Here is a 27,641-nt window from a genome sequence, read left to right as displayed (position 1 = left end):
GTAACTCATCAATCGAACTTCTGTTCAGCTCTCTTCCAACCACACCCAGGTCTCCTATTATTCCATGTTTCAATTGTTCATACTGGATGACATGTGAGCTATTAAGGTTGTACTTATCCAGCACTTCCCGACCTGTCATCCACCTCCTGTCCTCCACATTCATAACATCTATCATTCTCCTGACTCCCCTCTCTTTCCATCTAGTAAATAGCTTGTTTTCTCGTCCCAGGGGAAAATTTGGGAATGCCCAGGGGTTCAAGTACTTGGACACTTTCCATGAGAGCCCCAGTTTTTTCCTTACCGACTTCCATGTTAGCATGGTGTCTCGGAATATAATTGAGTTCCTTATGTGCCCTTCAACCCTGGATAGTGGGGAGTGCAGAATGGATGTCAGATCCCACGGTGACGCATATTTAGTTTCCATCGCATGATCTGAGTGCCTACTCGTTCCTCTCACCCAATCAATTACATGCCTCATGATACATACAAGATTATACCCTTGGACATCTGGAAAGTTTAGACCTCCCTCCTCTGCTGACTTCATCAGCGTACGCAGCTTTATTCTGGGTTTCCTTCCCCTCCACAGAAATTCTGTATACGCGGAGTTGAGCTTATTCACATCCTTTAGTTTTAGCAATAGCGGGATTGTCTGGAAGGGATACAGCAGCCTAGGAAAGCTCATCATTTTTATCAGGTGACATCTTGCCAGTAATGGAAGTGGCAGACCTTTCCATCCCTTTAATTGAACTATAATTTTCCTGATTAGCGGTAGCATGGACTTTTTAATGACAAGAAAATAAAGAAGTTTTTATTTTAAAGAACAAGATGCCTGGAGTTTTGTGCTGGTGAAATCCCTTAATCACTTTCTATGTATATGGACTGGCTCTCCAAACCTTTTCTCCGTGCACAGCCCAGGATTACTGGCTTCCATTGCACAGGTGAGCTGGGCAAAAAACCTTTTTTACTACCCATAGGTGGAGTATGTGGAGAGCCAGTTACACCCAATTTCTCAGCCATCCGTGATCATGATCCTGTGAATACTATAGCAAACATTTGTGGCACTACAAGTACCAGCACAAACTTTCAGGATCACACCACTTATGTGGTACACACCGGCCATTAACAATGTAGCCGCTCGCCTTCTTACAATATACTGTACTAAGAAAACTTTGATGTAGATCAGGTAATTGTTGGAGTAAAACTCGTTCTGTATAAATTTGTTCAATGCTTTCGAAGTTCTTAATTTAGTATAGGACACATGATTTTTACCCAGTAGCAGACAAACATTTTTTTTGTTGTGCTGTGTAATAGCACTGAGCAGTGTCATGGGTAGCGCATTAGTTTATCAAACGTCACTGCAATTTCTTTATACATAGTGTGAGACACTGACCGGGGTTGTCTATGACGGCCGGTATGTCTCGCCCCGGTTGTGCTCACTCCATGATAGAAAGTAACTCCACTCCAGGGTTAATGCTGTTTCCCTACAGGCTGAAGGAAGGGTTAAACGGAAACAAGAACAAGGGCGGGTGTGCCGGGTGTGAGGGAGTGAACACAACTCCCTGAGTTCTCTGCCGGAGAGGCACATGTGTACTCTTGTGGACTTTTGTTTGGATATTAAACCGTGTGCTGTGACCCTTGGTGCCTGGATCCCGTGTCTTCTGCTGCGCAGCCGACCACGCTACCTCACATATGGTGGAGAATGCGGGCATGCCAGCCCGGTGAGGTGTAGCTTCCATTTCTGGTGACCCGGTAGCACATGTCCTGGATTCAAGCGGCTATACTACAGCCCAAACCCGGCGATGCCATGGAGGAAATACTAAAGCAGCAGCAACAGATCAATGCACACCTGCTCCGGTCGTTGGATCATCAGCAGCACTCTTTGAAATTGCAGGAACAAAGGCACCAAGAACAGATGGTTCTCCTGGCCAAGTCGATCCGTGCCGGACCGGCAGCAACAACCCCGAGACCGGGTGACGACGGCAGCGTCCGGAAAGCGGTGAGACAAGCGTTGCAAAAGATGACCCCGGGGGATGATGTGGAAGCGTTCCTGGCAGTGTTTGAGCAGGTGGCCGAGCGGGAAAAGCTGCCAACCCCCCAGTGGGCTGAGGTATTGTCGCCCTATCTGACGGGGGAGCCCCAAAAAGCGTACCTGGACCTCTGTACCGAGGACGCCTTAGAATATGCGACCCTGAAAGCCAAAATACTTGCTCGGATGGGGGTGAATACCTATGTACGGGCTCAGCGGGTAAATCAGTGGTTCTATGAGGAAGCCAAACCCGTACGCTCCCAGGCCTATGACTTGTTGCATCTCGTAAAGAAGTGGTTGCAGCCTGACACTCTGAGCCCGGCGCAAATGGTGGAAAGGGTAGTAGTTGATCGTTTTGTGCGCACTTTACCCGTCACCATTAAACGGTGGGTAGGACAGGGCGACCCAAGTACCCTGGACCAATTAGTGGGCCTGGTAGAGCGGCATGTGGCTACGCAGGACTTGATACGGGACACTGAGACTTTGCGTACCGCTCGTCGGTCCGGCCCCTCCAAGCCTAGGGCCAAGGACCCACCGCTGACACCGGGGCAGGAGTCCGCTACCATCCCATCTGAGGCCGCGCCCTCCGTCCCTGAGGTCCGGAAGGCTATATACCCTAAACGACAACTCGTCAAGGGGGATTCCTTCCCTATTAGATGTTGGCGGTGCCAGCGGGTGGGACATATGGAAGCCCAGTGTCCACTCACCACGGAGCCCATGGATTGTGGAGTTACCCGGCGGGGTTCAATGTATGCTCAGGTGGTGTGTACCGCTGACCTGGTCTCCCCAGAGACTGAGCCCCACTTGTGCCAAATACAGGTGAATGGATGTCCGGTCACAGGCTTGTTGGATTCCGGAAGCTTAGTGACCCTTGTGCGATCAACCTTGAGGGCTAAAGTAAAGGCCACAGGACGTACCGTGGGGGTGGTTTGCATACATGGGGACCGCCGAGACTATCCCACGGGGATTGTCACCATCACAGCACCTTGCGGTCAGGTGCAACATGAGGTGGCACTTATTAACACTCTTCCCTATGACGTGATCCTAGCAAGGGATCTGCCCTATTTTTGGACTTTATGGAAGGGACCTCCTAAGTCCCCTCAGATATTGGTCAGTCCGGGACCTGAGCCCTACAATCCTGAATCCGGGACGCCTGCCGTAGGGGTCCCCATGATAGGGACAGAATGTGAACCCGATAGGTAGCCCCTAGAGGTATTGGCAGGAGAGGCTGAGACGGTCGAGCCCATCCCGGAGTTGGAGGCGTCCCCGGATACGTTTGGGACAGCCCAACTCCAGGACCCTTCATTAATACATGCCCGGAGTCGGGTGACAGTAGTTGACGGGGTGGCACAGCTGCCCGGTGCCCAGGTAAGGTACCCCCATTTCGCTCTTAAGCAGGATTTACTCTACCGGGTAGATGAAATACGGGGCGTGGGGGTAGAGCAGTTGGTGGTGCCCCAGCCGTATCGCCGGCGGGTCCTCGACTTGGCTCATAAACACCTGATGAGTGGCCACCTAGGGGTCAAGAAAACGCAGGAGCGAATATTGCAAAGGTTCTATTGGCCCGGGGTCTTTGGGGAGGTAAAACGGTTCTGCGAAACCTGCCCGGAGTGTCAGCTTACCGCACCCCTGACCCACTTTCGCAGTCCGTTGGTACCGTTACCCATTATAGAAGTCCCTTTTGAACAGATAGGGATGGATCTGGTGGGGCCCCTCGTAAAGTCCGCTCGAGGGCACCAACACATCCTAGTGATCGTTGACTATGCCACCCGGTATCCAGAGGCGATACCTCTCAGACATACTGCGGCGAAGCTTATAGCTCGGGAGTTGTTTGCTGTGTTCTGCCGGGTGGGGTTGCCCATGGAGATCCTTACGGATCAGGGGACCCCATTCATGTCTAAAGTAACCAAAGAGCTATGCCGGCTACTCCAGATCAAGCAGTTGCGTACGTCTGTGTATCATCCTCAGACGGATGGGTTAGTAGAACGATTCAATAAAACCCTGAAAACCATGCTCAAAAGGGTGATCTCCAAAGACGGGAAAGACTGGGATATGATGCTTCCCTATTTGATGTTTGCCATACGAGAGGTGCCACAGGCATCCACGGGGTTTTCGCCTTTTGAATTGTTATACGGGCGACATCCCCGGGGATTGTTGGACCTGGGAAAAGAAACATGGGAGCAAGAGCCCACCCCCCATAAAAGTGTGATTGAACACATTTTAGGAATGCAGAACCGCATAAGCGCGGTCATGCCAATTGTGAAGGAGCATTTACAGGAGGCTCAGGCCGCGCAAAGCGGCCGCTACAATAGACACGCCACCGTGCGGACCTTTAAACCCGGGGATCGGGTGTTGGTTTTAATCCCCACGGCGGAGAGTAAATTCCTGGCTCAGTGGCAAGGCCCCTACGAGATAAAGGAAAGAGTCGGGGTGGTCAACTATAAAGTATTGCAGCCCGGTAGGCGGAAACCCGAACAAATATACCATATCAACCTATTAAAACCTTGGCAGGAACGGGAAAGCCTGATGGTTGTTTTCTCCCCATCTCCCTCCTCTTCGGGTCGTTCACATCCGGCTACAACGACCTCCGGAGAGGACGAACCGGAAGTAAGGATTAGAGAAGCCCTTACCAAGACACAGAGGCGAGAGGCCAGACGGCTGGTTCAGCAGAACCCCGATGTCTTCTCCGAGCTGCCTGGTAGGACCAGTCTGATACGACATGACATTGTCACCGAGCCTCACCTGAAGGTACGCCTGAAGTCATACCGGGTGCCGGAGGCTCGAAGACAAGCCATATCAGAGGAAGTGAAGACAATGCTACGCCTGGGGGTCATCGAAAAATCCCGGAGTGAATGGGCTAGTCCCATTGTCCTCATACCAAAACCCGATGGCTCCTTAAGGTTCTGCAATGACTTTAGGAGATTGAACGAAATATCCAAGTTCGATCTCTACCCCATGCCCCGAGTGGATGAGCTGATTGATAGGCTGGGACAGGCGCGATATTTCACCACGCTTGACCTGACCAAGGGGTACTGGCAGGTGCCACTGACGGAGTCCGCCAAGGAGAAAACCGCTTTTGTTACGCCGGAGGGTCTCTTCCACTATGTTGTCTTGCCTTTTGGGTTACACGGCGCTCCGGCCACGTTCCAGAGGTTGATGGACTTGGTACTGGAACCCCACCAGGCGTATGCATCAGCGTACCTTGATGACATCATTATTTACAGCTCTGAGTGGCAGACCCACTTGGAACAGGTACAAGCGGTGGTGAACGCGCTCCGAACAGCCGGATTGACAGCCAATCCCAAGAAATGTGCGTTGGGGCTCACAGAAGCCCGCTACTTGGGCTACGTAATAGGCCAAGGAGTGATTAAGCCTCAAATTAACAAAGTTGAGGCGATCCAGAAGTGGCCTAGACCCCTGACCACGAAGCAGGTTAGGGCGTTCCTGGGTATCGTGGGGTATTACAGGAGGTTTGTAAAAGATTTTGCGGGACTATCAGCCCCCTTGACGGACTTTCTCAAAGGCAAGAAGTCCGTCATGGTGCGCTGGACTCCGCAGGCCGAGGACTCCTTCCGGGCCTTGAAGGGGGTCCTGTGCGGACAGCCCGTTCTTGTCAACCCTGATTTCCGGAAGGAGTTCATAGTACAGACTGACGCCTCGGAGGTCGGCCTGGGTGCAGTGCTGTCTCAGGTAGTTCAGGGGGAGGAACACCCCGTCACCTTCTTAAGTAGGAAGCTCACCCCTCCCGAGCGGAATTATAGCGTAGTGGAGAAGGAGTGCCTGGCGATCAAGTGGGCCTTGGAGTCCCTACGCTATTACCTGCTGGGACGGCAGTTTCGCTTGGTGACGGATCACTCTCCGCTGGTCTGGATGAGGTCCGCCAAGGAACGGAATGCCCGGGTTACCCGGTGGTTCCTTTCTCTGCAGAACTTCCGGTTTACAGTTGAACACCGGGCCGGTAGGTTGCAGGGCAACGCCGATGCCTTGTCCCGCGGCCCGTGTTTGATGGCGGGAGTTCAACCCCACACGCTTGAACTGAGGGGGGGGAGGTATGTGAGACACTGACCGGGGTTGTCTATGACGGCCGGTATGTCTCGCCCCGGTTGTGCTCACTCCATGATAGAAAGTAACTCCACTTCAGGGTTAATGCTGTTTCCCTACAGGCTGAAGGAAGGGTTAAAAGGAAACAGGAACAAGGGCGGGTGTGCCGGGTGTGAGGGAGTGAACACAACTCCCTGAGTTCTCTGCCGGAGAGGCACATGTGTACTGTTGTGGACTTTTGTTTGGATATTAAACCGTGTGCTGTGACCCTTGGTGCCTGGATCCCGTGTCTTCTGCTGCGCAGCCGACCGTGCTACCTCACATATGGTGGAGAATCGGCGGGCATGACAGCCGGTGAGGTGTAGCATCCATCCCTGGTGACCCGGTAGCACATGTCCTGGATTCGAGCGGCTATACTACAGCCCAAACCCGGCGACTGTATTTTAGAAACGTATACCTCTCAAGTTACTTATCTAGATATATGGTGAAGACCTTGAACCCTAAATTGCTTCACATAATTTTATAACATGGAGCTGAGAAAATGAATCATTTTTACCACAAAAATGTTGTTTAAATCCCCAAATTATTGTTTCACAAAGGTAATAGGAGGAAATGCAGCATAAAATTTGTTGTGCAATTTCTTCTAAGTACGCTGATACTCCATATGTGGTGGGAATCTACTGTATCAACACACTGCTGAGCTCTAAAAGGAAGGAGTGACATTTTGGAGATCATAATTTGATGGAATGGTCTGTGGGCGCCATGTTGCGTTTCAAGAGCCCCTGATGTGCCTAAACAGTGAAAACCCCGACGAGACCCCATTCTGGAAACTAAACTCTTCAAGGAATTATCCAGAGGCATAGTTAGATCAATGATAACAATCCATTTGGTTTAACTGGTGCACAAATTAATAATGTGGTGGTATGTGCAAGTTGTGTGGCGTGCATAAGACTATAAAAGGGTGTTGTGTCAACAGGGTAAAACCAAATGTTATCAATTAATGGACATTTGGTATGCTTTGAAGATATCCTACACTATATAGTAAAATGAATGGTGTCATTCAAAAGTGCAACTCGTCCCAAAAAAAATAAGCCCTCATACAGCAATATTCACAGAAAAATTACGATTTTTGGAAAAGGTGAGCAAAAAATGAAAATGAAAAACAGTGAAGGGGTCAACGCATCCTTTCCCTAGGGGAGTTGCCTGCATAATGGCTTTAGTTAGTCAGTCTTTCAGTCTCCTAGGTATTGGTCAAGTCCTGTGTTCCTGTGCTGTTACTTATTCCTGAGTCCACCTTCCCATGCCTGTTTGTCCCTGCTGTGCCCACCATACCTGTCCTTACCTGCCTTCCTAAAGGGTAAGCCTTGACCCCCACTGTGGTCCAGTGGGCCCATTCCCACTTGCTGCCTCAGCACCAGACGTGAGCATTACAATTTTCGCAGGCCATGGACTATGCTGACTCCCGACACCCTTTCGCTGCCAGCGCTGTACCTGGAGATGTCATAGATGCGGGAAAAGCAAGATCAGATAATCCAATAATAATAATCTAGTTCATTATATTCTGCTTGCTAGCACCTCCGACTATTTAACTAAGTTCTGAACCTTTTTCCTAACTCTTCAAGGAATCTTACAGCCTACAATGACCCCCCTGCACCTCACAACTACCAGAGCTGCCGCAAGCCCCAATAAACTGTGTCCTTCCCTATTATCCTATAGACTGTAAGTCCCTAATTGCAGGGCCCTCTCCTCTTTATTCCAATCTGTAAATGTTAGTTTGTTCATTGTAATTTGTATGTAAACTTCTTTTCACATGTACAGTACCATTGAATCAATGACGCGCTCAAAAAAAAACAATAATCTTTTCTAAGACTACCATCATTTTTGTCAAGACAATTATATTTAGTTTGTGTTTTTGTTTTTTTTTTCCTTTAAACCACAATTCAAAAACAAAGTCTGATTTTCATTAGTTGGAAATGTAGTAAATTTAAAATAAAAATTGCTTATGTCAGTTTCAGGTTATTTCAATGACCATTGTGGGCTTTGGTTACTTTAGCAGAAGGATATCAAAAATGTTGTTCATGTTTGTATGTAGTCTGGCTTCAGCATATAAAGGTCACTGTTTATTTAATGAGATGTTTCATAGTTTTGCAGGATTTTTCCACTAGCAGTCATTCAATTGGAACCTTTATTTGTCATTTACAGTAGATTAGTTCAGGTCATGTACGAGTACACTTACGAACAAAAAGGTAACAATGTTTTGAACTTTTGACTTTCAGGTTCCATATCTCACCGTCCACTACAGCTTCAAATGTGAAATGATAATCATTTTATAGACAATCATCTTTACTATCTCAGACATAAATTGACTTGCAACTATTTAGCACATAATTAAATATGCAGATTCTTGTCATGTCACTGCATTGTTACTGTTTTGCTTCTAAAAAAATCTACATTTTAATTTTTATTATTTTGTTAAGTGTTTTTTAAATCCACCTTTGGCATTCCTCTCTGCCTGAATCCTTCTGGGAATGTTCTTGGTCAGATTCAAGCATGTCTCAACTGAAATCTGATCCAGGTCTCTTCTACACGTTCCCAATGTTGGTGCATGCTTGTCAACTTAGTTGCGTATGTATGCCGCTTTTTCTTGAAATCTACCTGAAGGGTTTGATTTGGTTGAGGTCTGAGGACTATGCGGGCTAATTCAGCACCTCCAGTTCATTGTCATTGAACCATTTCTTCGCCAATCTCTATGTATGCTTTCGGTCATTGTCCTGCTGGGACAATATGTCGTCCTTTTCATACACATAGTATTTGAGTGCACAAAGTAATTTGTCTTGTAAAATACTCACATGTAGCTCAGCAGTGAGATCACCATCAATCCTGGTCAAATATCCATATATCAGTCTTCCTCCACCAAACTTGACAGTTCCATCAATTGCTCGTTCTATTAGACGCTTTTTCTTTGTTTCTTACAGACCCATTTACACCCATCAGAACCTAGTCTTTTGACTTTGTCTCATTGCTTCAAATCACTCGTTTCCAATCTTCTATTGTACACTTTTTGTACTTGTTTGCAAACTCGAACCGACGCTTCTTATGATGATATTGAAGTCAAAACCTTTATTCGGGCCACCATTGCAGACTTGCATAACTGGCATCGCATGGTGCTTGTATGGACATCTGTTATCTCACTATTACGAAGCATTCAAGATACTTCCACTGACGTGTTTGTTGTTCCAGAACTGGTAGACCTTGTAATGAGACGACTTGTTGACTTCGATATTTTGCGTTGAAGCCACCTCCTGGCTTCTGAATAGATGTACAGACTTTATTTCATTTCTTCCAACTGTCATGGCACTCACATGATGCAGTTTGGCAATTTTCTTGACCGAAAGACCGCTATCATTGTGCTGGATGATGCTTTTTCCCCTTTCTTCGGAATTTTTTTTACATGGCTGCTCGTTAATTCCAACCAAAGCCATTTCACCAGGGAATCCACCTAATAACACACTGAGCTTTTATAGAATGTGAGAATCGAAGAAAGAAATTCAGCTCACCGTGTTCAATCGATCTCAAAGGCTTTCTGGAGCATCGGACAAGGTGCTTCGACGCCTAAAGCAAGTTCATGAATGAAGAAAAGTCAAGCTTCCACAGAGAGTTCCTTATTTGTTGCTATTTTTTATTTTTCTTTGGCACAAATATATAGGCACATAACAGTCAGGACAGCGTCATGACCGACGTCAGTGATGCGTTTCGAGTGATGATTAAAAGTGCTGCGTCACTCGAAATGCCTCGCTGACGTCAGTCATGACTCAACAGTCAGGCCAGAGTCATGACCGACGTCAGCGAGGCATTTCGAGTGTTTACTCTCTAATTCTGGATTCTCATATCATCTTGAGTTGTTACTTTCTAATTCTGGATTCTCATATCATCTTGAGTTGTTACTCTCTAATTCTGGATTCTCATATCATCTTGAGTTGTTACTCTCTAATTCTGGATTCTCATATCATCTTGAGTTGTTGCCTAATATAGGTAACCTACGGTTCCTATATGTTTTATATTTCGAGTGACGCAGCACTTTTAATCATCACTCGAAACGCGTCGCTGACGTCGGTCATGACTCTGTCCTGACTGTTATGTACCTATTTATTTGTGCCAAAGAAAAATAAAAAATAGCAAAAAATAAGGAACTCTCTGTGGAAGCTTGACTTTTCTTCATTCAATGTGAGAATAGGTTGTAATCTGTAAAAAATAGTAACAATTCAGTCACATGACAAGAATTTGCATAACTAATCATATGTTAAATATTTTCAAGTCAAACATATCTATGATACAGCCAAGATTAATGTCTATAAAATGAAGGAGTATCACACTCAAAGCTGTAGTGGATGGTGAGATATGTAGCCTGAAAGTCAAATGTTCAAAACATTGTTACCTTTTGGCTCGTTAGTGTAGACACCACAATATAGTTACAGTTCATATACCTGTGCACTCAGCATGCCCCAATGCACTTCTTGGCTTCTCTCAATTTGGCACATTTGAAATTATTAACTTTTATGTTCTTCTACCTAGACCTATACAGCCATACCACAAGTTTCAGTCGTAAAATCATTCTGACAAACTTCTAAAAAGAAACATTAACTACTCATTTCATATACCCTGCAGGAGGCTTGGATTACATGGTGTTAAATCACATTGGCTACACCCCGTTTCAGATGTGGGATGGAGATGTAAATCACACAAGATGGCTTATGGAGGTTTGTTTTCCTGCTTACATATCAAAATGCATTCCTTGTTTAATCAGTGAAAGAGATCTAAACCCTGTGTAGAAACTAAAGAAAAGTCCAATCATAAATATATAATGTATCATATATGTTTTTGAACACAAGTGGGACACAGCTATATAAACATTTTAGCTGTATAGTGGTGTTTGAAAGTATTGGAACCCTTCCGAATTTTCCATATTTCTGCATAATTTTGATTGAAAACTACTCCAGATTTTTACACAAGTGGGAAAAAAAAATAAAAGAAATGGATAAAAAATATTAGACTTGGTCATTTTTTTTTTAGTAGAAAAATCTTCCAATATTACATGTCTGTGAGTGGCAAACCTTTAGAATTCGCATTTATTTGAAGGTGATAGTGGAATGACAATCTGTTATGAGTGAGTGACCTATTTTATTTAAAATGACCTATTTTTGTATACTATTTTAAGTAAATCGGAAAAATACAAAACACTCAAGAAAACCAAAAAATATTGTATTTGGACAATATCAATAATTTTGTCTAAAAAAAAATATCTCATTTTATTAATTAGAAAATTAAAAAACATATGGGTAAAAGAATACCAACATCACAGACAATACAAAAAATGGTGGTATGAGCAAAAGAAAACCCCCCAGAATGATGATGGAAATTAGTATCAATTAATCACAAATATACGACAGACCACATGAAATATCAAAAAATATATAAGAAAGACTAGCTGTACTACCCGGCTTCGCCCGGGTTAATAACTGTTGTTAACAAAATAGAATGTATTAACAAAAATTTATTGTGCACACAAAACCACAAAACAAATAGATATAAATATAATTATTAAAAGGCAAAAACTAAGCTAATAGAATCATTTCACAACATATACAGTTAGGTCCAGAAATATTTGGACAGTGACACAAGTTTTGTTATTTTAGCTGTTTACAAAAACATGTTCAGAAATACAATTATATATATAATATGGGCTGAAAGTACACACTCCCAGCTGCAATACGAGAGTTTTCACATCCAAATCGGAGAAAGGGTTTAGGAATCATAGCTCTGTAATGCATAGCCTCCTCTTTTTCAAGGGACCAAAGGTAATTGGACAAGGGACTCTAAGGGCTGCAATTAACTCTGAAGGCGTCTCCCTCGTTAACCTGTAATCAATGAAGTAGTTAAAAGATCTGGGGTTGATTACAGGTGTGTGGTTTTGCATTTGGAGGCTGTTGCTGTGACCAGACAACATGCGGTCTAAGGAACTCTCAATTGAGGTGAAGCAGAACATCCTGAGGCTGAAAAAAAAGAAAAAATCCATCAGAGAGATAGCAGACATGCTTGGAGTAGCAAAATCAACAGTCAGGTACATTCTGAGAAAAAAGGAATTGACTGGTAAGCTTGGGAACTCAAAAAGGCCTGGGCGTCCACGGATGACAACAGTGGTGGATGATCGCCGCATACTTTCTTTGGTGAAGAAGAACCCGTTCACAACATCAACTGAAGTCCAGAACACTCTCAGTGAAGTAGGTGTATCTGTCTCTAAGTCAACAGTAAAGAGAAGACTCCATGAAAGTAAATACAAAGGGTTCACATCTAGATGCAAACCATTCATCAATTTCAAAAATAGACAGGCCAGAGTTAAATTTGCTGAAAAACACCTCATGAAGCCAGCTCAGTTCTGGAAAAATATTCTATGGACAGATGAGACAAAGATCAACCTGTACCAGAATGATGGGAAGAAAAAAGTTTGGAGAAGAAAGGGAACGGCACATGATCCAAGGCACACCACATCTCCTCTGTAAAACATGGTGGAGGCAACGTGATGGCATGGGCATGCATGGCTTTCAATGGCACTGGGTCACTTGTGTTTATTGATGACATAACAGCAGACAAGAGTAGCCGGATGAATTCTGAAGTGTACTGGGATATACTTTCAGCCCAGATTCAGCCAAATGCCGCAAAGTTGATCGGACGGCGCTTCATAGTACAGATGGACAATGACCCCAAGCATACAGCCAAAGCTACCCAGGAGTTCATGAGTGCTAAAAAGTGGAACATTCTGCAATGGCCAAGTCAATTACCAGATCTTAACCCAATTGAGCATGCATTTCACTTGCTCAAATCCAGATTTAAGACGGAAAGACCCACAAACAAGCAAGACCTGAAGGCTGCGGCTGTAAAGGCCTGGCAAAGCATTAAGAAGGAGGAAACCCAGCGTTTGGTGATGTCCATGGGTTCCAGACTTAAGGCAGTGATTGCCTCCAAAGGATTCGCAACAAAATATTGAAAATAAAAATATTTTGTTTGGGTTTGGTTTATTTGTCCAATTACTTTTGACCTCCTAAAATGTGGAGTGTTTGTAAAGAAATGTGTACAATTCCTACAATTTCTATCAGATATTTTTGTTCAAACCTTCAAATTAAACGTTACAATCTGCACTTGAATTCTGTTGTAGAGGTTTCATTTCAAATCCAATGTGGTGGCATGCAGAGCCCAACTCGCGAAAATTGTGTCACTGTCCAAATATTTCTGGACCCAACTGTATTTCAACACCACAGATATTCCACACAGATTTAACTAAATTGGCCACGTAATGTACTCCGTCTGTCTCTTTCCAGATCTGTCTCGTCCCCATCTGTCTCGGTCTGTCTCTTTCCAGGTCTGCCTCTTTCCAGGTCTGCCTTTTTCCAGGTCTGCCTGTCTCTGTCTCTTTCTTTGTCTGTCTCTATCTCTCTGTTTCTTTCCCCATCTGTCTCTTACCAGGTCTGTCTCTTTCCTTGTCTGTCTCCCCATCTCTTTGTCTGTGTCTTTTCTTGTCTGTCTCTTTCCCTGTCTGCCTGTCTTTGTCTGTCTCTATTTCTCTGTCTCTTTCCCCGTCTGTCTCTATCAAGGTCTGTGTCTTTCCCCATCTATCTTTGTCTGTTTCTCTCGCTGTCTCTTCCTTGCCTGTCTGCCTGTCCCTGTCTTCATGTCTGTCTGTCTTTTTCACCGTCTGTCTCTTTCACCGTTTGTCTCTGTCTCTTTCCCTGTCTGTCTCTATCTCTCTGTATCTTTCCCTGTCTGTCTCTGTCTGTTTCTCTTTCTGTCTGTCTCTCTCTGTCCGTCTCCCCACCGACATCTTATTACCTCACATATAAGCTTCTTGTACTATGAATGTATTTTGTTCCTATAGCCACCACTCACAGCTCCTACTAATAACCTGTAGTTCCAGGCTCCATTTACTTTAATGAAGGCATGTTTTTTGGAGAGTAACTGTAAAGCGCGGGGTTAAATTTTCCTGTCAAAACATAGTCTACGATGTTCCCTGGGTCACATGAGGTGTCTGTGCAAAATTTTGTGATTGTAAATGCGACGGTGCGGATACACTTTTCATTTCACTTTTTCCCGATTATGTAGCTAGGGGTAAAATTGATTGGTAAATTGGAACGCGCTGGGTTAAAATTTCGCCACACAACATAGCCTATGACGCTCTCGGTGTCCAGACCTGTGTGTGTGTGTGAAATTTTGTGGCTGTAGCAGCGACGGTGCAGATGCCAATCCCGGACATACTTACATACATACACACACACATACATACACACATTCAGCTTTATATATTAGATGTGCAAAATACATGTATGTATGTATGTATGTATGTATATGTAGATAGTTAAGTAATAAATATACACAAATGTGTTCAATATACAATACTAGATATACCTATACACTATTACATATCAAAAAGTACAGAAAATATTGCACATATGTAGATACAAATAGTTAAGTATTAAGCATATACAAATGTATTCAATATAAGATGCTAGAAATACCTAGACATTATTGCACATCACAGAATACAGGGAATGTTATACATTAGCCGATATTCCACACAAGTACCATTCTTGTAATTATATTAAACACGGTCACTGCAGCCCATAACTAGAGTTGAGCGATGTTCGAGTCGAACGGTTCGCCAATTTCAAGTTCGAGTGATTTTGGGTGGTGTTCGAGTCGTTCGAACTCGAACAATTTGCTTAAAGTTCGGCAGTTCAAGTTACCATTCGAGAACGGTTCAATCACCAAAAGCGTGGCTTTTCACAGTAAGTATGTGCGCACATTGCATATCTGCATGCGTCCTGCGTCCCCAGCACAATCCCTCTCTCTTTCCTACTCACCGATCACGGGCGCCTCGCTGCACGGCTGTCACAAATCTCCGGCTGCTTTTCCTCTTTTGAAAATGGCTGCCGCTTCATTATTCAATCAGGTATTCCGTGTCTTCCCCGCCCACCGGCGCCCATGATTGGTTGCAGTCAGACCCGCCCCCACGAGAGTGACAGCTGTCTCACTACAACCAATCAAAGCCGCTGGTGGGCGGGTCTATATCGTGCAGTAAAATAAATAAATAATAATAAAAAAAAAAATGCGGTTCCCCCCCCAATTTTGATACCAGCCAGGATAAAGCCACACGGCTGGAGGCTGGTATTGTCAGGGTGGAGAGCGCCACGTTATGGGGAGCCACCCTAGCAATATCACCCAGCAGCCACCCGGAATTGCCGCATCCATTAGATGCGGCAGTCCCGGGACTCATCCCGAATTGCCCTGGTGCGGTGGCATTCGGGGAATAACGGGGTTAATCATGACAAGCGTCTCCCCGAGACACCTTCCATGACTAACCTGTAAGTAAAAGTAAAGAAACACACACAACGAAAAATCCTTTATTTGGAATAAAAGACAAAAAAACACCCTCATTTACCTCTTTATTAATCCCCAAACAACAATCCAGGTCTGAAGTAATCCACACGACACTGTCAGCTCTGCTACATGAAGATGACAGGGAGCCCCTTAGAACACGAGCGTTCTGTGTCCTCTCCACGCATCACCTGAAGTGAGCTGCGCTGTCACCGGAGACTTCACTCTGCAAAGCAGAGGTCAAGATAACCAAATCCTCCTATGTTTCTCATTAGAGGCAGTGGCTCAATGGTTAGAGCTACTGCCTAGGGAGCATTAGTTCACGAGTTCAAGTCCCAGCTGCCCCGTTAAAGAATTTAATTTATTTTTAATTTTAAATTATAATTATTATTTATTTATAATTATAATTTAATTTAATTATGCACTGAGGGGAGGAGCCGGACATCAGCTGTGAGCCGCGGGCCACACCTCTAAAATCGGAGCAGTTCATGGAATGAGGCTGCATTGCTCTCTCCTCTCTCTCTTCTCTCTCTTTCTCTCTCTCTTGTTCTCTCTCTCACTCTCTTTCTCTCTCTTGTTCTCTCTCTCACTCTTTCTCTCTCTCCTCTCTCTTCTCTCTCTTCTCTCTCTCTTCTCTCTCTCTTCTCTCTCTCTTCTCTCCTCTTCTCTTTCTCTTCTCTTTCTCTTCTCTCCTCTCTCTCCTCTCTCTCCTCTCTCTCTTCTCTCCTCTTCTCTCTCTTCTCTTTTCTCTCTCTTTTCACTCTCTCAGACATGGCGATGATCAGCTGATGCAGTCACCTGACGGAATCAGCTGACACTATAAGCCGAGCGGTGAGGCCAGCTTTTTACTGCCCGGTCGGCTAAACTATTAGCTGCTGCTGTCGGACAGGAGTCTGCACAGAAGTGTGTAGTTTGTTTTTTTTTTCTATTATACAATCAGCTGCTGTGTCATGTGATTCAGGCCCTTCAACCTGACACATCATTTGATCACTTTGCCTTCCAGCAAACCGATCAGATGATATTGGATGGCGCGGGACTCTTGACCCAGGATTACTGCGGAGGGGGCTTCTTTATTTCAATAAAGATGGAGTCTCTAATTGTGTTGTGTTTTATTTCTAATAAAAATATTTTTCTGTGTGTTGTTTTTTTTTTATCTGTACTAGAAATTCACGGTGGCCATGTCTAATATTGGCATGACACCATGAATTTCGGGCTTAGGGCCAGTTGATAATATACAGCTAGCCCTAACCCCATTATTACCCAGCGAGCCACCCGTCACCAGGGCAGCAGGAAGAATTAGATACAGCGCCAGAAGATGTCGCTTCTATGAAAGCGCCATTTTCTGGGGTGACTGCAGACTCCAATTCGCAGCAGGGATGCCCAAAAAGCTTGGGTACCCTGCGCTGTGGATTCCAATCCTCAGCTGCCTAGTTGTACCTGGCTGGACACAAAAATTGGGCTAAGCCCACGTCATTTTTTTTTTTAATTATTTCATGAAATTCATGAAATAATTAAAAAAAAAAAGGGCTTCCCTATATTTTTGAATCCCAGCCGGGTACAAATAGGCAGCTGGGGGTTGGGGTCAGCCCGTAGCTGCCTGCTGTACCCGGCGAAGCCCACGTAATTTTTTTGGGGGGCAAAAAACTCCTGCATACAGTCCTGGATGGAGTATGCTGAGCCATGTAGTTCTGCAGCTGCTGTTTGCTGTCTGTCTGTATGGAGGAGAGCAGACAGCAGCTGCAGCACTACAAGGCTCAGCATGCTCAATTCACTTTTTGGGGCATTGCTCTAGAATCACTGCATTGAGAAACACGTGATGGTGTCTCTGCGGTGTTGGATGTTGATCTCCCTAAGGTCAACCATCCTTGCTTATGTAGTCTTCTACTAGGCAATGCTCCCATTAGCCAGTTTCCTACTCCACACTGATGAGGGGCAAATACCCCGAAACAGCTGTCTGTGGATGGATACCATGTTTGGCATAGGTGGTCTCCTTGACTGGAGACTGCCCTTCACGTGGTTGTTCCTTCACGATTAAAGACCTGGCTAGTTTCCTGTCAGCGTTGAGAAACATGTGATGGTGTCTCCGCAGGCTTTCCTGTTTTGAATATTTTCCAGGGGGCATTGCTCTAGAATCACTGCGTTGAGAAACGTGATGGTGTCTCCGCGGTGTTGGATGTTGATCTCCCTAAGGTCAACCATCCTTGCTTATGTAGTCCTTGCATGTGGGCTGACTCTGTAAAAAGCGCCCACTACAGGAACGGGGAAGCCGACCATGTACCAGAGCATCTCGCCGGTACACGGAGATGCACAAAGGAGCACTGCGTACCGGAGAGATGCATTGACAGGGCCTAGCATGACGTCTAACCATGTGACCAGTCTGTAGCCAATGAGATAGTACACACGTGACTGGTCACATGCTATTTTGATGTCACGGAAGGTCCTATCATCAATGCTGGTTACCGGGAGGACGCAGCGATTATCGGAAGGAAAAGTGGCGGGAGACAGAGTTCAGGACGCGTTGCGGGGACCTGTAAGTGCAATGTTTATTAACTGTATGTGTACATGTATAATGTGTTTTTATGTGTTTGTGTTTGCCTGCCATTGTTTTCAATGGCATTCGAAGGGGGTCGTCGAACGTTCGCCGAACTGAGCCTTGGTTCGACGAACCAAACTCGAACTCTAGGGGGCTGGCTCATCTCTACCCATAACATAATCAAAGAATTGCAAAATAGTCATAGTAAGCATAGATAGTAATACATTACATAATGAATGCTCACCCACCACTCACCCAACGTATGTTTCACAGATTGCTTTGTCAGGGGTCCCCAGTTTTCCTGCTGAGCCGCCACAAAACACCTCAAACTTTGTTCCAAGTACTGCTGTGTCCTTTTGATCTGCTCGTTGGTTTCAGGGTTATAAGCAGGTGAAAATGACAAATCAATGCCCAACCTTTTACTGAACGCCCTCCAAAACTTAGAAATGAATTGCATCCCCTATCGGACACAATATTCAGGGGGATAAAATGCAATCTTACCACATGACTGATGGATAACCTGAAAAGTGTTTCGGCATTGGGTAACCCTGATAGTGGAAAAAAGTGTGCTTGTTTGCTAAATCGGTCAACTACAACCCAAATCACCGTTTTGCCACCAGACATAGCTAAGTCGGTTATGTAATCCATGGACAAATGAGTTCACGGTCTTTCTGGAATTGGTAATGGAGCCAATTCCCCGATTGGCCGGTTACGACTAACCTTAGCGTGTGCGCAAGTTTCACAAGCATATACAAAATCCTTAACATCATTATACATTAATGCCCACCCGAAGAGCCTGGCAATAGCCCTCTGGGTGGCCGTGACCCCAGGGTGACTACTTAACACAGAGTTGTGAAATTCCTACAACAAACGAAAACTCAGGTATACAGGAACAAATAATTTGGACTCCAGCTCAAAGGACACCATGGAAACCACAACTCTCTGAGGAAGAATGGAGTATGGAAGTTCTGGAGGGGACACAGAATCCAGGCTACGTGGTAAAGTGTCAGCCTTCACGTTCTTAGATCCTGGCCTGAACAGGATGGACAAATAAAATCTCGAGAAAAATGACCACCTGGCCTGTCTAGGGGTCAACAGTTTGGCAGATTCAATATAAGCTAAATTTTTATGGTCAGTAATAACCGTGACTTGATGAGCAGCATACTCCAAAAAATACCTCCATTCCTTAAAACGCAAGTTTAACAGCAAGCAGCTCCCGATTGCCAACATCATAATTTTTCTCTGCAGGCGAGATTTTTTTTCGAGAAAAAGGCACATAGCCGCAAGTTGGTTAAGGTTTTAGGGCCTTGAGACAATACAGCCCGTACTCCAACCTCATAAGAATCCACCTCCACAATGAACGGCCTCATGAAGTCCGGCTAAATAAGAATCGGTGCAGATGTAAAACATTTTTTCAACTTATGAAAGGCCCCAAAAAACCTCCGATGACAAAACCCTCAGATCCGCCCTCTTACGTGTGATATCAGTCAGAGGTTTAACAATCTGGGAAAACCCCTTAATAAATTTTCTATAATAATTGGCAAACCCCAAAAAATATTTGTAATGCTTTACGGTCGCTAGGTTGTACCCAATCAATTATAGCTTGCACCTTCCCAGGGTACTTCTTAAACCTAATCGCTGACACAATGAACCCAAAGAATAAGATTTCTTGTACGGCAAATGTACATTTTTCTAATTTAGCGAACAAGGGACTCTCTCTATGCCTTTGTAAAACAGTAAAACAGAGCAGATACAGTCATATGAAAAAGTTTGGGCACCCCTATTAATGCTAACCTTTCTTCTTTATAACAATTTCGGTTTTTGCAACAGCTATTTCAGTTTCATATATCTAATAACTGATGGACTGAGTAATATTTCTGGATTGAAATGAGCTTTATTGTACTAACAGAAAATGTGCAATCCGCCTTTAAACAAAATTTGACTGGTGCAAAAGTATGGGCACCATTATCAATTTCTTGATTTGAACACTCCTAACTACTTTTATTGACTTACTAAAGCACTAAATTGGTTTTGTAACCTCATTGAGCTTTGAACTTCATAGGCAGGTGTATCCAATCATGAGAAAAGGTATTTAAGGTAGCCACTTGCAAGTTGTTCTCCTATTTGAATCTCTTATGAAGAGTGGCATCATGGGCTCCTCAAAACAACTCTCAAATGATCTGAAAGCAAAGATTATTCAACATAGTTGTTCAGGGGAAGGATACAAAAAGTTGTCTCAGAGATTTAAACTGTCAGTTTCTACTGTGAGGAACATAGTAAGGAAATGGAAGAACACATGTACAGTTCTTGTTAAGCCCAGAAGTGTCAGGCCAAGAAAAATATCAGAAAGGCAGAGAAGAAGAATGGTGAGAACAGTCAAGGACAATCCACAGACCACCTCCAAAGACCTGCAGCTTCATCTTGCTGCAGATGGTTTCAATGTGCATCGATCAACAATACAGCGCACTTTGCACAAGGAGAAGCTGTATGGGACAGTGAAGCGAAAAAAGCCGTTTATGCAAGCACGCCACAAACAGAGTCACCTGAGGTATGCAAAAGCACATTTGAACAAGCCAGTTAAATTTTGGAAGAAGCTCCTGTGGACTGATGAAGCAAAGATTGAGTTGTTTGGTCATGCAAAAAGGTGTTATGCATGGAGGAAAAAAACACGACATTCCAAGAAAAGCACTTGCTACCCACAGTAAAATTTGGTGGAGGTTCCATCATGCTTTGGGGCTGTGTGGCCAATGCCGGCACCGGGAATCTTGTTAAGGTTTAGGGTCGCATGGATTCAACTCAGTATCAGCAGATTCTTGACAATAATGTGCAAGAATCAGTGATGAAGTTGAAGTTACGCAGGGGATGGATATTTCAGCAAGACAATGATCCAAAACACCGCTCCAAATCTACTCAGGCATTCATGCAGAGGAACAATTACAATGTTCTGGAATGGCCATCCCAGTCCCCAGACCTGAATATCATTGAACATCTGTGGGATGATTTGAAGCGTGCTGTCCATGCTCGGCGACCATCAAAGTTAACTGAACTGCAATTGTTTTGTAAACAGGAATGGTCAAATATACCTTCATCCAGGATCCAGGAACTCATTAAAAGCTACAGGAAGCGACTAGAGGCTGTTATTTTTGCAAAAGGAGGATCTACAAAATATTAATGTCACTTTTATGTTGAGGTGCCCATACTTTTGCACTGGTCAAATTTTGTTTAAATGCGGATTGCACATTTTCTTTTAGTACAATAAACCTCATTTCAATCCAGAAATATTATTCAGTCCATCAGTTATTAGATATATGAAACTGAAATAGCTGTTGCAAAAACCCAAATTGTTATAAAGAAAAAAGGTTAACTTTAATAGGGGTGCCCAAACTTTTTCATATGACTGTATGTCCATAAAGAGAATCCAAATCAGGCGAGAAAATTAGATACATCACAAGAAACCTTCCATTGTAATCAGAAAAAATATTGTTCATAAAGTTTTGAAAAACAGCAGGTGCATTAGTCAATCCAAAAGGCATCACAAGACTTGCAAACAGACCCTCGGACGTTAAAAATGTCGTCTTCCGCTTATCACCCTCTCAGATGCGTATTAAATTTTAAGCCCCTCTAAGATCAAACTTAGAAAACCATTTAGCCCCAGTAAGTTGATTATATAGGTCAGGGATAAGTGAAAGCGGATAAGTATTTTTAATCGTAATTTTCTTTAATACGGAAATCAAGGTAGGGACTGAGTTCACCATCCTTTTTAATAAAGAAAAATCCAGCAGCTACAGGAGAGGAGGAAGGACGAATATGCATGTTCCTTAAACTTTTGCTTACGTATCTCTTTATGGCAGCCCACTCAGGGCCAAACACATTATACAGGTGACCTTTAGGCAATTTGGAATTAGGGGCAAGGTTGATGGTGAAATAATAAGGCTATGGGGTGATAAAATCTCTGCCTCTTTTTCTGAAAAAATATCTCTGAAATCCTTCAGGTGCTCTGGAAGACCCTCCGTACTAGCAGAGAAAACTTGCACTGAATTGAGACATTTTTTATGACAATCAGAACACCATTTGACGATATCCCTTTGACACCAATCAATGACAGGATTATGCAAATATAACCAAGGGATTCCCAACACCAACCCTGCATGTAAATTATCCATAACAGGAAATGGCCTCGGTGTGAAGAGATCCCACCTTGAGCGTGAATTTTACCGTTACAAACTGGATCAGATTCTGGAGTAACGGCGTTTTATCAATAGCAAGAATCTGAATGGGTCCCTTTTAATCTAACTGTCCCTAAACCTAGTTTCCTAACCAGTCCACAATCAATTAAGTTCATAGAAGTCAATGAAAGCTAATTCTGATATAAATTGATTCTCAAAAAGCAGTTCCACATTCACGAACACTTTACTTGGGGATTTTAAAGGTACCTGGAAGTCTGGGTGACCTCCTCGATTATCGCACAGACCTGAAGGTTTGTCTGGTGGAGGCGTGCTAAGCAGTCCTTCCAGAAATGTCCAGTGTGACCACAGTAGAAGTAAAGTCTGCTATCGCGTCGTCTCCTCTCCTTTTCTCTAAGACTGGCTGCACCGACTTCCATAGCCTCTACTTCAGGTGGATGACCAAGGCTGGGAGGACTGAACAGAACCTCCTGTTGAACCTCCAGTCTCTCCCGTATCTTGCGATCCATCCGTGTAACCTGAGTCACAGCCTTCCCCAGTGAACCCGGAGGGGGGGGAGCCAGACCGTCCTTTAACATATCCGACAGGCCTCTGTGAAACTGACACCTGTCTGACTGACTGTCATTCCACAGGACTTCAGATGACATTGTCTAAACTCCAAACTATACTGCTCAGCAGTGCAGCCTTCCTGTGTCAGATTCATGATCTTTGTCTCTCCCACCTGGACTCTGTCAGGTTCATCATATAAGAATCCCAAAGTGTCAAAAAAGGCATCAAAAGAAGACCGTTCCGGGGATAACTGGGATAGAGAAACTGCCCATGTATGGGGACACCCCTTAAAAGAGACATAACAATTCCCACCTGCTGGAACTCATTCCCTTACAATCGGGTTCGTAGCATAAAAAAAATAATTTTCAGCTCTACCTGAAGACTCTGAACTGGTCTTTCTCTCAGAAAACGTAACAGGGAGTGCCACCATGGGTAACTCAATTGTATTTCACTTGGTAGTGAGGGGTTCTGGGAAGTACCCACCGTATTAGCAAATTGCCCCTGCAACTGAGTCTGGAAAGACTCCAACTTCTGCTGCTCCATTTCTAGATCCTGGAATACCCGAGTCAGCTTCACCAGCTGATCAGAGAGTACGTACTGGATCCATGGGAGGAGAGAGAAAAAAAAAGTCAGACCAGTTGTAATGTGATGCTAGCCACTACTTAAGAGTAGTACGGACGGACGGTAGTCAGGAAAGCCGTGGTCTGGTAACGGGAGGACACGTATGAGCACAAGGAGTAAGCAGAGGTGTAGTCGGTTCACAATCCGAGGGCCAGAAATCCAGGAGAGCACATAAGTGCAGGTAGAAAACAGAGACGTGGTCAGCTAACGGTCCGAGGTCAAAAGGCATGAGGTTACAACAGGGACAGGGAGCGGGCAGAGAGGAGTCAAATAACAGTCCGGAGTCAGAAAATAAAGATCAGATCATTAGCAGAGACAAGCCAACAGCACATCCAGAACCAGAAAATACAACTGGCAAGGTTCTGGGTGAGCATGCTTACTAAAGAAGCCTGAGCAATTACAAATGTCAGAGAGAACTGTGGAAAAAAAGCGCACATAGGGTCTTATCCGATTTATAAAATGGATATATGGCAATAGGACAGGTACTCACCTGCTATAGTTGTGACAGGCACAACTCCTGGTCAAGCAGAAACAAATGAATGTAAAGAGATGCGGTAAGCTGCAGCCCCGATATAGCCGTAGAGAACACAGGTAAAATAAAAGAATCGGGTTTGATGCTGCGCTAAAAACCACAATTCCACAAGTTGTAATGGATTCTTTTCTTTATTTCCAAAGGTCAACGCGTTTCAAAGGCATATCCGCCTTCTTCATCAGGACAAGGAGAATAAAAAGAACAGCCTGGCACATGCTGTTTCCAGAGGATACATATATACCACTGAAAGAGAGCGGCCAAGTATGCTGAAATGACGTCATCTGTCAAGTGACTAAGCTACACGTGGAGCAAACAGGAAAGAGTGAAAAAAATGAATGAAGATGTAAAAAGAGGGAGAGGAAATGTTTTTTTATTTATTTTTTTTTTTATTAATTCCGTTCTGTCCTCACTCTTGTTCATTCCCTCGATACCTTTTACTGGCTTCTCCCCGCTCCCAAGCGGGTTCATTCCCTACCACGGATACATGCTGCACAGTAGCACCATCAAATGAACCCTTTTTTTCTCACGCTTTGAACTCAGTTCACCCCCGCTAGCAGTTCCCGTGTTCTAATGATGAGTGTGTTGCGCACGCGCAGTGTATTTTTTCCCATGCTCCTGACCTTTTTTTACCTTCTCAGTCAGCTGGCCTCCTTTTTTCTAGTAACCTTAGCCAGCGCACGCTCGATGGTTTTTTCATGTTACGTTTATTTTTCACTCGTCACCTTTGTCTTTTTACACATGCATATTGCATATTCCATATTGAATCTATTTCAATATGGTTCCCCTGTTTTTTCATATGAAGTATCTAATTTCACATTTCTTGCACTGCATATTCTCTTTAAGGAAAAATATTGTTTTATAATATTTTTAATATATTTTTTTTTGTTACACGCTTCCTTTTATTCCACAAGGATCAATTCATTTTCACTCTATACCATTGCTCACAACCTTATTTCTATTATACATGGGACACACTCGTTATAGAAATTTCTTTATTTCTCTCTTTTTTCTCCATGTTTTTATTAGTAACATCATCTCATCGTTCACACCAATTTATTCTCCCTTTTTTTATAAAAAAAAAATTTCCTCTCCCTCTTTTTACATCTTCATTCATTTTTTTCACTCTTTCCTGTTTGCTCCACGTGTAGCTTAGTCACTTGACAGATGACGTCATTTCTGCATACGTGGCCGCTCTCTTTCAGTGGTATATATGTATCCTCTGGAAACAGCATGTGCCAGGCTGTTCTTTTTATTCTCCTTGTCCTGATGAAGAAGGCGGATATGCCTTTGAAACGCGTTGACCTTTGGAAATAAAGAAAAGAATCCATTACAACTTGTGGAATTGTGGTTTTTAGCGCAGCATCAAACCCGATTCTTTTATTTTACCTGTGAGCAATTACAAGGAAGATGGAACACCTGAGTAATCAGCACCAACATGGATTCCTTCCCTGTCAATCAAGCTGCTAGCTCAGTAACTTAGGAAAGCGCAGCAGAGCATATCCAAAGGCAATATGCTTTGCACAGAGGAATCGTGACACAATGGAAAGAGAAAGATTTATCTAAGGTGTTGTGGTCGGGTGAATCCAAGTTCAATCTGTTTGGTAGTGAATGATGGCAGGCACTATATATACCGCCCGATTGGAAAACGTTATGATGTCAAATACCAAACACCTACAGGGAAACATGGTGATGGCAATGTCACGGTTTTGGGCTGCATTTCTGCATCTGCAATTGGCCTTTTGCATAGAATTGATGGAAATATGAATGCTACTGTGAACAAGGATATACTGGAAAATGTGTAATGCTGTCATATGGTAAAACCAAAGTAGGCAGGGGCAGCAATTCTGCAACAAAGAACTAACATAGGCTATGTTCACACAAGGCTTTTTTGGTAAGTTTTTGCTGCGTTTTTTAGCTGCAGATTTGCCTTGGTTTTATGCAAATCCATGCTAATAAAAAGCTGCTTTTTAAAGTCTCAGCAAAGTCTATGAGTGTCACGGGGTCCTTCTCCCATATCACACAATCAACAGAGCGAGAGATAGCTGTACAATCCAAAAAGCATTTATTCCAAGCAAATCAAATGGTCCATAATATAATCCACAAAACAGAGGGAAAAATTAGTCCAGTAATACAAATATAGTCCGGTAACCGATAAATATCCAGGTCTCTCTGAGAAGCCAGTTTCTCCCAGAGGTTCAATCTTCCTGCTTCACTCTTGAAGTTCTTAAACAGACTGCCTGAATCTCCCAGGTAAGCAAAGGGTTTACAGTTGGCTGGACTCTAGGCCCACCTCCCCCTACACCCAGGGACGGAAGCGCCTCAAGAGGCTATAACCTTGCACTATAGGGGGTGATTACTTACAAACCATAGAATGTACACAGAAGCAGTACAAAAAATGGATAGTGAACCAAGCGTAAAATAGGAATCTGTACAGCAAGATGCACCTGCCCCATATCCCACCATCACAATGAGGTTTCTGAAATCTCATGCACATAGACAAAAACATCAGGTTTTTTTCCTGACTGTTTTGTCAAATACCTGTGTTTTTGGTCAGGTTTTAAAAGAATGAGCATGTCAGTTCTTTGCTGCAGATTTGCTTCAATTTTTCATTGATACAACTCATTTTGTCGAAAAAAAGCCGCAAATCCGCACCAAATCTGCAGCAAAAATGCCACTAAAATACGATGAAAAACGCACCAAAAACGCAGATGACTCAAAGAAGATTTCCTGCCACAAGATTAGATTTTGGTCAGGAAAAAAACTTACCAAAAAAGGCCTGTGTGAACAAAGCCATACTCATTCTTTAAAAACCTGACCAAATACGCAGGTATTTGACAAAACAGTAAGGAAAAAACCTGATGTGTATGTGCATCAGATTTCAGAAATCTCATACACTTTGCTGGGACTGTAAAAAGCAGCTTTTTATTAGCATGGATTTGCATAAAACCAAGGCAAATCTGCAGCTAAAAAACGCAACAAAAAAGCCCTGTGTGAACAAAGCCTTACATGATACTCTGATCACGCTCCCACCAGAACATGAGCCAAGGGTCATTAGCATATTGTATCTAATGCTCTTACATCGGATGCCATATGCTAATGAGAGCGAAGCCTAATAATAGTAATTTATACCTCCTATTAGAAATGTAGTTAAGTTCACCTGATGTAGCAATGTCTCTTACCTCATATGCAGGGCATTGCAGCTTAGGTATCCATGGTTATGACCACAAGCAAATAACTACATAACTCACTATATGAGTGAAGGTTACCATGGATGCCTAAGCTGCAATGCCCTGCACATAAGGTAAGAGATATGGCTATATTATTATTTATTTTTTTTATTATTATTATTATTTTTGCACCATGTATTCCATGGCGCTTTACAAGTGAAAAGGTTATACATAAAAAACAAGTACCAAAATCCTGAACATTACAAAAACAGACTGATACAGGAGGAGAAAGGACCCTGCCCGTGAGGCTATATCAAGAGAACTATACTACATTTCTAATTGGAGGTATTTTCTAAAATTATTATTATTTTGCCTACTACTTATTGGGATAGGATTTTGGTATTTAAGGGAATAACACTATATCTGACCATTTTATGACATGTAACCTGTATTTTCACCAGTTTTTCCCTTGCTCATGCTCTAATTTGGGGAGGTCATCGAAAAAATCGCAGGCGTGCTCTGCTAAAACGATGTCTACTTAAACTCATCCCACCTGTGCATGCAG

At 43.7% G+C, this 27,641-nt stretch overlaps 1 protein-coding gene across 1 annotated transcript in view; it reads left to right on the top strand.

Annotated features, from left to right (window-relative positions):
* Positions 1-27,641, top strand: part of HSD11B1L (hydroxysteroid 11-beta dehydrogenase 1 like) — a 140,199-nt gene that overhangs the window by 90,635 nt on the left and 21,923 nt on the right. Inside the window, exon 4 of the mRNA XM_075314729.1 lies at positions 10,733-10,824. Within this exon, the coding sequence (XP_075170844.1) occupies positions 10,733-10,824 (92 nt within the window). The remainder of the gene's footprint in view (positions 1-10,732; positions 10,825-27,641) is intronic.

The sequence above is a fragment of the Anomaloglossus baeobatrachus genome, chromosome 1 (assembly GCF_048569485.1).
Source record: "Anomaloglossus baeobatrachus isolate aAnoBae1 chromosome 1, aAnoBae1.hap1, whole genome shotgun sequence".
Classification (NCBI taxonomy): Eukaryota; Metazoa; Chordata; class Amphibia; order Anura; family Aromobatidae; genus Anomaloglossus; species Anomaloglossus baeobatrachus.
The sequence above is the reverse complement of the archived record's forward strand: the minus strand, read 5'-3'. Positions and strand labels throughout refer to the sequence as shown.